Source organism: Laccaria bicolor, genomic scaffold (assembly GCF_000143565.1).
Source record: "Laccaria bicolor S238N-H82 LACBIscaffold_43 genomic scaffold, whole genome shotgun sequence".
Lineage (NCBI taxonomy): Eukaryota > Fungi > Basidiomycota > Agaricomycetes > Agaricales > Hydnangiaceae > Laccaria > Laccaria bicolor.
In genome coordinates, this window is record NW_001889914.1 from 365,964 (window position 1) to 377,340 (window position 11,377).

General features: G+C 43.7%; 1 protein-coding gene across 1 annotated transcript; it reads left to right on the plus strand.

Moving 5' to 3' along the window:
• Positions 1 to 6,950: 6,950 nt before the first annotated feature.
• Positions 6,951 to 7,469, plus strand: LACBIDRAFT_239538 (uncharacterized protein; the record flags this gene model as incomplete). Its single annotated transcript, XM_001887203.1, has 1 exon — positions 6,951 to 7,469. One exon carries the CDS (start codon positions 6,951 to 6,953, stop codon positions 7,467 to 7,469), a length of 519 nt encoding a protein of 172 aa, XP_001887238.1.
• Positions 7,470 to 11,377: the final 3,908 nt, after the last annotated feature.

The following is an 11,377-nucleotide window of genomic DNA, read 5'->3' on the forward strand; positions in this document are numbered from 1 at the left end:
GACTGACTGTGGCCTGTCTTGTTTCAGCGGGTGAGTTGGCCTGGTTTTTAATGTGCACTCTTCTGGTGAGACTGACTGTGGCCTGTCTTGTTTCAGCGGTGAGTTGGCCTGGTTTTTAATGTGCACTCTTCTGGTGAGACTGACTGTGGCCTGTCTTGTTTCAGCCTGTGAGTTGGCCTGGTTTTTAATGTGCACTCTTCTGGTGAGACTGACTGTGGCCTGTCTTGTTTCAGCCTGTGAGTTGGCCTGGTTTTTAATGTGCACTCTTCTGGTGAGACTGACTGTGGCCTGTCTTGTTTCAGTCTGTGAGTTGGCCTGGTTTTTAATGTGCACTCTTCTGGTGAGACTGACTGTGGACTGTCTTGTTTCAGCGGGTGAGTTGGCCTGGTTTTTAATGTGCACTCTTCTGGTGAGACTGACTGTGGCCTGTCTTGTTTCAGCCTGTGAGTTGGCCTGGTTTTTAATGTGCACTCTTCTGGTGAGACTGACTGTGGCCTGTCTTGTTTCAGCCTGTGAGTTGGCCTGGTTTTTAATGTGCACTCTTCTGGTGAGACTGACTGTGGCCTGTCTTGTTTCAGCCTGTGAGTTGGCCTGGTTTTTAATGTGCACTCTTCTGGTGAGACTGACTGTGGCCTGTCTTGTTTCAGCCTGTGAGTTGGCCTGGTTTTTAATGTGCACTCTTCTGGTGAGACTGACTGTGGCCTGTCTTGTTTCAGCATGTGAGTTGGCCTGGTTTTTAATGTGCACTCTTCTGGTGAGACTGACTGTGGCCTGTCTTGTTTCAGCCTGTGAGTTGGCCTGGTTTTTAATGTGCACTCTTCTGGTGAGACTGACTGTGGCCTGTCTTGTTTCAGCTGTGAGTTGGCCTGGTTTTTAATGTGCACTCTTCTGGTGAGACTGACTGTGGCCTGTCTTGTTTCAGCTTGTGAGTTGGCCTGGTTTTTGATGTGCACTCTTCTTGTAACACATATTTTGGTGCTTCTTTTCAGAAGGTGAGTTTCTTTGCCTTTGGCCATGAATTACTCTTATGACACTATCTCTCCTTACTTTTTTCAAGAAAGTATGTGGTCTCCCCTGCATATCTTGTAAGTTTTATTTTGTATCTTTCATTTTTCAATCTGTATCTATTCAGTCATTATTCTTTATCAGGTGATTAATCTTCAATCAATCTCTTTTAAGAAGGTTAGTCAAGTTTAAGCATTCCATAGACCAGTTTTTATTACATCTCTTCACTTCATTTTTTAGGCTGTAGGTTGTCCATTGACTCTCATTTCAATCACCCTAATATATGCTTATTCTAACTCAGATTGTATGTTTTTATTTCTTGTTATAGAAGAATGCTCATGTTTTGTAGCTTGTATGTCTTTGATCCATTTCCTGATTCCAGCTCCCTTTTCAACCATTCTTTTTGTTAGGAAGTATGTATTTCTTCACATTATTTAACCAGGTCACTTATTTCCAATATATAGTGGGCAAGTCAACTCCAATTTCTATTATATCAGATATTTTGGTGTCATACAACTCTCCCATTTTTAGAGGGTATGCTTTTTTTCTTGCTGTCACCACTTACTCAATATTCATCTTCAAAATATATAGAGTGAGACACAGCTATCCAGATTACAATGAGCCCATTTCTTTGCAAATTGTCAAGTTTTGTATGTGTATCTATCTGCTTTATTTCTTCTCTTTCACCATCTCTATTTCTCTCAGTGGATTGCTACATCTCCTATACCAATGGTTTCTTCAACATGTCTATCATTGAGTGATGTAGATACTAAGGAAAAGCAAAAATTCTATGTACTCAGTTTCAGTTTCAGTTTCAGTCTCTTGTGATGTTTGTATATGACATATTCATTGCTGAGACTTCCACCCTACAGCATTGTGGGCTGATCATTACTTACTGTCTGTTGGAAGATCTTGAAAAAATAGTGAAGATATAGCAATTATAAACTCTTACTTCACAGAAGTCAATCACTTGTTCAAAGATCTTTATAAAAACTTTTGTAACAATTGACCCCTGTGATATCTTATACAAGTTAAGATTGTGATGACTATCTGAGAGTTGCAGTAACTGACTAAAAACAAAGCCTTTCCAGTGGTCTTTATTGTCCCCCACAGATTCATGAGGATTACTGCACAGTCCCAGGACTGAGTATTGGCTGATGTACCAGCCAATTTTTTCAGTCCTGTGAGGGTCCATTCCTGAGGACTGAAGACAGTCCTGAGGATTTTCAGACAGGACTAGTCCCAGGCTTGATGCATGTGATGAGTCACATGACTCATGGACATGTGCTTGGATGCATCCTGTGCATATGTGACATATCACATCACCTTTCTCTCTCAACCATCACCACCAGCAACTATGACAACAACATAATAGGGGCTGTCATGGATACACCTGGGTATTAACCATACCCGATCCATGGATTTTCCCACCCTTGGGTCAGATAAGGCACAGTATGGATATATCCATGGGTAAAATGGCCTGAGTGGCTGAGAACATAGCTTCAGTTATATAAATGAGTGTATCTCATTCATTTCTCATCCATTCTTTACAAAAAAAATTGTGTTATGAAGCGAAAATTCAGAAAAATTCATATTCAAACAAAATTTATTCATATATTATCCAAGGGGGTGGCAGAATGTGGATCCCAGATATAGGGTTGCAGGGGGAGCATCCATCAGAGGCCTTAAATTTTTTTGTGACCTTCTCTAATGAAGTCCATTCAAATGGTCTACAACCCTACCAGAGCACCCTTTGAGCTTAATTTGGTAAGTTGCACACATATTCAGTCAGTAAATTTTGACACCTTGCATATGTCCTGATGTGTGTGGCATACACAGACATTTCCTGGGTGTGACACCCTGGAGTCGACGTTGGGTGCATAGGTGGTTGGCATGGCGCCAGTGCTGGCCAGGTCAGTTGATGACTTCAATAAGCGTGGAGAACCATGGAAGGTTGTCGCTGTCATTGGTAAACAATGTTCGGAGGTGATGGCTGCCAATAACCGATGGTTCCTTCTAAGAAAAACATAGGATGGTGGGAAGAACATACTGGATTTGGGGTGGTGAGGGGAGGGGGTTGAGCACTACAGCCTTAATTCTTCTTGCAACTGTATATGTAAATTCCATGTTCCACCACCCCCTTGATATTATCTAAATCGAGTACATTAAAACTAAAGTTATTACGAGTCCTCTGAGTTTACGAAGAGACTCGTTTATTACCCAGGATCTCAGGACTTTTTTCAGCGCGGTAACGCTGAAATTTGACTTTCTGCCACAAAAGTGATTTCTTCCCACGATCAGCTGCCTGCTCAACATTGACGACTTTGCCAGTCTGCTCTACTATTTCTTAGTTATCACCTGCTTTTAGTCCTATCCATGTTGTCATTGATGTAGGTGGTAGCTAATGTATTGCTCTACTTGGCTGTCAGACTCTAATATATGAATATATTGCCTCCATTTTCACATTTATGTAACTATACTTCTTTACATTAAAGATATAACAATTAAGGTCATGACAACTTTTGTGGCATATTTTTACGGAGTGTGTGGGTATCCTAATGAGCCCAAGGCTATGCAAAATGAGCCATGAGAAGGTCCTGGGCAGTTGGTGGGTATGAGCGCAAAAAGACAAAAATAGAACGTAACATACATCCAAGAGTGCTCAACTAGTTCATAGGCAGTTTTGGGGAGTCTCTTCAGGGGGTGTGGGGGTATCCAAACGAGCCCTCAACCACAGAAAACGAAGCAGATTGAGGTCCTGGGGAGTTGTGAGCATAAGGGCAAAAGAACGAAAATGCAAACTCACCTAGCTCCATGAGACCTTGACCGTTTCGTAAATGGTTTTGGGGAGCGTCTTCACGGAGCGTGGGGGTATCCGAACGATCCCTCGACCACAGAAAACGAAGCAGATTGAGGTCCTGGGGAGTTGTGAGCATAAGGGCAAAAGAACGAAAATGCAAACTCACCTAGCTCCATGAGACCTTGACCGTTTCGTAAACGGTTTTGGGGAGCGTCTTCACGGAGCGTGGGGGTATCCGAACGAGTTCAAGATCATGAAAATCGAAGGGGTATTGACAGAGAACTTTCATTGTGTTTGGACTAGCCAAGACAGCAATGTACCATTCCACCAATAAACTGAATTACACACAGCCACATGAGCAGGTTAGAAAAATGATGACGCACGAACATTTCCCGATCATTTGATGGGGGAAAGTTTCGTGCGTCATAGGAATCTGTGATGTGTCAAAAGCACATATATCAGTCACTGTGTCACGTACCAAACATAGTAGCCGGACATGACAATGACTCGTAATGAACGGGCCAGCCGGTCCCGGCCGGACTTTCCAAAACATCCCTTTACCAACGGACCAGCCGGATGCATACAAATGGCTTGCAGGCACGGCGTCTCTTGCCGCGGCAGCTACCTACGGCAGCCTTCTGGGTGTCCTGTCGGCATCACACCATAGTTCCCCAATCTTTACTAGAACAACTGTAATACTGTTACCTGCTTTGATGTTGTACTGTTTGCTTCTATCAGTAGTAGCTAATTGTAAACCTCCACCCTAAGCTACTTGCTCTACCACACAGCTGCTGGTCAGCAAAGCATGCTGTATATACCCCAACCTGCTCCAATGGTAAATTACCTGTGTCCATAATATTAATCAATGACATCTATTGAAATTGAATATGTCAACTCTGGTTAAGCATTTGATTGACTCCAATGGGGCGGTTATTTCAACTCCCATGGGGCATTTGATTCACTCTGGCAGAGAATTTACAGCTGAGTATGTCAACCACCATGGGCATTTAAATTTGACTATTTTGACTCCATGAAGAATTTGATTGACTTGAGGGGTTATTATGTTTAATTGTAAATGCATTGCCAGAGTTGACATACTCAATTTCAAATGCCCTGGAGGAGTGAACCCAATGCCCCATGGGAGTCAACATATTTGATTTAAAATACCCTGTCAGAGTAAATAAAATGCCCTGGAGGAGTAAACTACATGCGCCGCGGGGGTCAACATATTTGACTCTAAATTTCATGACAGAGTGAATAAAATGCCCTGTCGGAGTGCCCTGTGAGAGAACATATTTAATTTTATATGCCCTGACAGCATGAATAAAATGCCCTGTCGGAGTGAATTAAATGGCCGCAGGGTCAACATATTTGATTTTAAATTCGCCGACGGGGTCAATAAAATTCCCCATCGGAGTGAATAAACTGCCCCGCGGGAGTTAACATATTTAATTTTAAAAGCCCCGACGGCGTAAATAAAATGCTCCGTCGGGGTGAATTAAATCGCCGCGGGGTCAAAATATTTGATTTTAAATTCGCCGATGGGGTCAATAAAATGCTCCGTCGGAGTGAATAAACTGCCCTGCAGAAGTTAACATATTTAATTTTAAATGCCTCAATGGAGTGAATTAAATACCCCATGAAAGTCAATCAACTGTCTCCCACCCAATTCAAATTTTATATTCCCCATCGGAGTGTATTGAATGCTTTGCAGGAGTCAACATATTTAATTTTACATGCCCCGACGGAGTCAATGAAATGCCCCACCGGAGTTGTGGGGGAAAAAAATGAGCTGTACTGTTATAGCTTCTCAATACATCTTTCCAGCATACTACAACTGTTGTAAAATAGGTTCAAGTTTACTTTGGAAAAGAATTTTGGCACATAGTGGAGAAATGAGGTTGAATGCATGAAATATCTCACAACATGATATTGTTGACTTTTCTGTATACTTTGCTACCAAATCTCAACATCTGAGCCTTTCTTATACATAGTTAACATATGGCAGAATATATATCCCCTGCTCCAAAGCAGTTTTCTGATGGTTTGGGGGAGCTGGAGCTTGAAAGGGTGAAAATATGACTCTAAACATGAAACCACATTCTTTCTTATTTCCTTTCACTATCTAAATCTTGTTGAAATGCTCCCATACTTTCCCCAAATATAGCCTACATACTTTAGAATCAATTCAGATAGGTGGGGGAAGCAGTTGTGAGGGAAGAAAAATATATATAACTTGATGTATGCAAAATGGCATGTTGTGCAACTGGTTTGTATAAAGATTCATGCACCAAATAGCTCTTTCCGAGGTCTGTTCACAAAAACTTCTTCAATCACTGAGAAAACTATTCCAAATGATTCTATTCCTTTCTGGGATCCCCCCAATGTCTTTGTTTTGTTGGCGCATTGCATCGCCAATGAGCGCGGCGCAGTGCGTAGTTTCAGATGGTGTGTGAATAATGCGCTCCTTCCATATTAGGTTGCCGCTGGCCCATATTTGGTAAGGCGGGCTGCCAGAGTTGTTCTACTTCTAAAAACTAAATGGTGCACACCTCAACTATCTGACCTCCAATTCAGTGGATCTTTCTTTTGTATTATGAGGATTTGTCATGGCTACTAGCAGGACCTTTCATCGATATTGTGTGTTGATTTCTTGACAATATATTTCTTGTTTCTGCAAATCACATATTCCAAGCCATTGCATGTTTCAGTTCACATGGATGGATGATCTGGGCACCAGCTTAAAAATGCTGTAGTGGATTGACTCCTCTATCTTGAATAAATGCTTCGCCAGAGCTGACATTGAATTTTGAATGCCCTGTCGGAGTCAATCAAATGCCCTGCGGGAGTCAACATTTTGAATTCTCAATTCCCTGTCAGTGTCAATCAAATGCTCTGCCACAGTCAATAAAGTGCTCTGCTAACTTGACGTATTCAAGATCATGCCACAGATGACCATATTGTGGAGGTCATGTTTTCAATTTCAATGTCAAACACCCTGATGGGGCCATTGCCGACAGTGCCTTCAATCTCAACCTCAAACACCCCGACGGCAACATCCTCTGTGGTGCTTTCAATTTTAATGACAAACACCCCAACGGAGACATCCCCTGTGGCACCTTCAATTTCAATGTCAAACACCCTGATGGAGACATCCTCCGCGGCGCTTTCAATCTCAACCTCAAACACCCCGACGGTGACATCCCCCATGGCACCTTCAATTTCAATGTCAAACACCCTGACAGAGACATCCCCTGCGGCGCCTTCAATCTCAACCTCAAACAACCCGACGGTGACATCCTCCACGGCGCTTTCAATCTCAACCTCAAACACCCCAATGGTGACATCCCCCGCAGCACCTTCAATTTCAATGTCAAACACCCTGACGGAGACATCCCCTGCGGCACCTTCAATTTCAATGTCAAACACCCCGACGGTGACATCCCCCACGGCACCTTCAATCTCAACCTCAAACACCCCGATGGCGACATCCTCCGCAGTGCTTTCAATCTCAACCTCAAACACCCCGACAGTGACATCCCCTGCGGCACCTTCAATTTCCATGTCAAACACCCCGACGGAAACATCCCCCGTGGCGCCTTCAATCTCAATGTCAAACACCCTGACAGAGACATCCCCAACAGAACCATCAATTCCAGTTTGACACCCCAATGGAGCCACAAATGAGTAGACAAGGTGTGAGTAGCTAAATGAAAAGCTTTCATTTCTTAACTACAAGGTGAGTGTTTCCCTGTTGGGACAAAATTCAGTTTTTGGTTGATATGGAGACTATCTTGCAGGAGTTGGATGAGATAAAGATTAAGATACATTATGCTACAGATCTAGATGGATGTAAGTAAGGGGAGAGAGGCCCCAGTTAAATTTTTTTGTAGTTCCATCAGGATGGGCTGAGAGCCCGTCGGTTGAAAAAGTGGTTCCGCCGCGGGAGCGTAAACCCTGCCAGGGTCAGAAACCGGCCGCTTCGTTGCCAATGGAACAATGGCAATCAAACCGGCCGCCCCGGCTGACCCGTTCACTACGACTGATTGTCACGTCCGGCTGTTCTGTTGTTATTGGACCCATGTGACTGAACTAACTATCAAAAGAATAAGATCCGATAACTAAGATCTAAAACTTTAATCTATGTGTTCTGATCTGTTTTGATGGTATCACCATATATAGACCACTGCCTGATCATGTGTAACACGTTCTTTGAGTTTATGAAGAGACTCGCTTTGACGTGGCACTTGAATTGTTTGGACTGGCCAAGACAACAATGAGCGTGCAAAGAAAACAAACAAGATGTGGTAGATAGATACATTGCACAAATCATTTGGACTGGCCAAGACGACGAAGAGTGCAAGACAGCAAAGTGCACAGCAGACCACCTGCTTTGGATGTGGCATTATGTGTGTTGCATTTGGATTGACCAAGATGATGACAATGCTAATGTGGCATCACAGAATGCTCTGTGTTGACAGTGTTGTGTTTGGATTAACCAAGACGATGACAACACTATGGATGTGGCATCACAGAATGCTCTGTGTCATGTTTGGATTGACCAAGACGATGACAACAGAGTTTGTACTTAGCAAGCAGAAGTTGACGTTGAGTTTTCAGAAGTATCCAAAAATGATGTACTTCCCTTGCGGGCTACCTTTGATTTTGAAGGTAGCCCGCAACGGAAGTACATCATTTTTAGTGTTTGGAAGTCCGGTCTTGTGACTGGAAAAAGACCGTAACCAGACCGGACCAAGACCGCAAAAGACCGGACCTGCGGTTACGGTCTTTTATTTTTGAAATGTAAAGACCGCAAAAAAACCGGTTAACGTGAACCGGTCTTGACCGGTTTGGACCGGTCTTTTGTAGCCCCTTAAATACCCTTTAAAACGCACCCAAGAACGTACGATTTGGTAAAAAAACGAGAGAGATATGAATTAAAATGTAAATTACTTTTGGGAATAATAGATGTACCAGACTTATTTTATAGAAGCACCAATTCCTAACGGAATTTAACGTTCTTAGGCTCGTTTTGAAGCTATTAGAGATGTTAATAAATTTACCGATTCATAATTTTAAAATATTGGCCTAAAGACCGGTCATAAACCGGTTAAAACCGATGCAGACCGAAACCGGTCTATAGACCGCAAAAAACCGCGGTCTGCGGTCTTTTTGCGGTCCGGTCTGGTCTTTTGACTTCTGGGGAAAAGGCAGACCGGTTACGGTTACGGTTAAAGCCCCTGGGCATCAAAAAACCGGACCGAACCGGACTTTCAAACACTAATCATTTTCGGATATTTCCGAATTGTCACGTTTCCTGTGTCCTCTTCTGCAAAGACTGTCCCTTCTACTTTTGCCATCTGCTTGTCGTCATCTTGGCCAGTCCAAATGCTTTGAGTGTGTTATGAGTCCTCTGAGTTTACAAAGAGACTCGTTTATTACCCAGGATCTCAGGACTTTTTTCAGCGCGGTAACGCTGAAATTTGACTTTCTCCCACAAAAGTGATTTCTTCCCACGATCATCTGCTTGGTTCGCCTACATGACTTTCCTAGTCTACTTGACCATTCCTTGATTATTACTGTCTTTTAGCCCTATCCAGGTTGTCGTTGATATAGCTTGTGGCTAATATATTGCTCTATTTAGCTTCCAGACTCTGATGAATGAATGCATTGCCTCTATTTTCATGTTCATGCAACTCAACTTGTTTACATTGAAGGTAGAACAATTAAGGTCCTGACAACTTGTGCAGATGAGCCCATGCTCTGGTGAAACAGGCCACAGGAATGTACTGAGCAGTTGGTGAGCATAAGGCAAAAAAGCGAAAATACAAACCTACTTACCTCCATGGGAAGTTGACTGTTTTGTAAACGGTTTTGTGGAGCTTGTTTGTGGAATGCGTAGGTATTGAATCGAGTCCATGCTCAAGCAAAATGGACTGCAGGAAGGTACTGAGAAGTTGTGAGCATACATCAGCAAAACCTGGGTGAGCTAGGCAGCACGTGGCAGGGCTGTGTAGTGCCATAGCACCATAGAAAAGGGTATCACCTTTACAGTCACCTGCGCGTTCTATGCAGCTCTACATAGAAACGCACAGCCACTACACAGCACTCCCTAGAATCTCAGAGCAGATCTGCAGCCATTCATAGAAACACATAGCCACTTCATAGTGCTCCCTAGAATTACGGAGCAGATCTGCAGCCCTCAGTAGCAACCCCTGGGGTCTGCAGATTCCTAGAGGGGGGGCATACATTCTGCTCATTTTAATACCATATTGCATGATTTTTACACAGAACTTGTGTTACGAAAAAATAAGTTTATTGTCTGCACTACTACATTATACAAGATATCCTAATATTCTACATAGTAATGACTGCAGTATATCAAATTTATGGAATAAGAGACTGTCCATCTTTCATCAACAGAGGGAGGATGCCATTCACCAACAAGGAAGGGAGGACGGTTGTTCGTCAAGGGACAGAGCCATTCTTCAAAGGAGGGAGGACTCAAAGGAGGGAGGACGCCATTCGTCGACAAGGGAGGAGGACGCCGTTCTTCAAGGGAGGGAGCCGTTCATCAATGAGGTAGGGAGGACACCGTTCGTCGACAACAGAGGGAAGATGCATTTGTCGACAAGCGAGGGAAGACGCCATTCTTCAAGGCAGGGGGAATACCATTTATCAACGAGAGAGGGAGGACGCCGTTCATCAACGAGGGAGGGAGGACACCATTCGTCGAGGGAGAAACACTGTCAGTCAAGAAGGGACGGAGGATGCTGTTCGTCGACGAGTGAGGGAGCAGTTCGTCAAGGGAGGACACTGTTCATCGGGGGAGCCGTTTGTCGAGAGAGGGGGCCATTTGTCAAGAGGGAGCCTTTCGTCAAGGGAGGGAGCCATTTGCCGAGAGAGGGAGCCATTCGTTGAGGGAGGAGTCGTTTGTCGACGAGGGAGCCGTTTGTCGATGAGGGAGGGATCTTTTCTTTAAGGGAGGAAGCCATTCTTCACGGGAGCGAGCTGTTCTTCAAGGGAGGCAGGGAGCCATTCTTCAAGGGGGGGAGGAAGCCATTCTTCAAGAGAGGGAGGATGCCGTTCTTCAAGGGAGGGAGGACGCCGATCATGGATGAGGGAGGACACCGTTCGTCGAGGGACGCGGTTCGTCAACGAGGGAGGGAGGATGCTGTAACTCGACGAGGGAGGACACCGTTTGTCAAGGACAAGTTAAACATTGTGGTGGGAAGGAAGAACAATGAATTTCCGTGTTGGGAAATTCAAGAGTTCAACATAATCACATGATGTCGGAGTTTCAACGGACTTAAACGAATTGTCTCGCAACTTGAAGTTGTTTGTCGCCTGTCACTGTCTTTCACAGAAAGCATGGCATTCGAGGTGGGCATACACAATTGTAGATGGCACCATGTAATCAAGCAAATATAAAGTTCATATTGGAAAATTATTGAACAATTTCCGAGCCTTCCAAGAAATTTGCAGTTGTTACCAAGAAATTTCCTGCTATTTCCATGATTTCCCGAAATTTCCTGTTTTTTGGTAGTAGTAGTAACAATTGAAGTTGTCTAA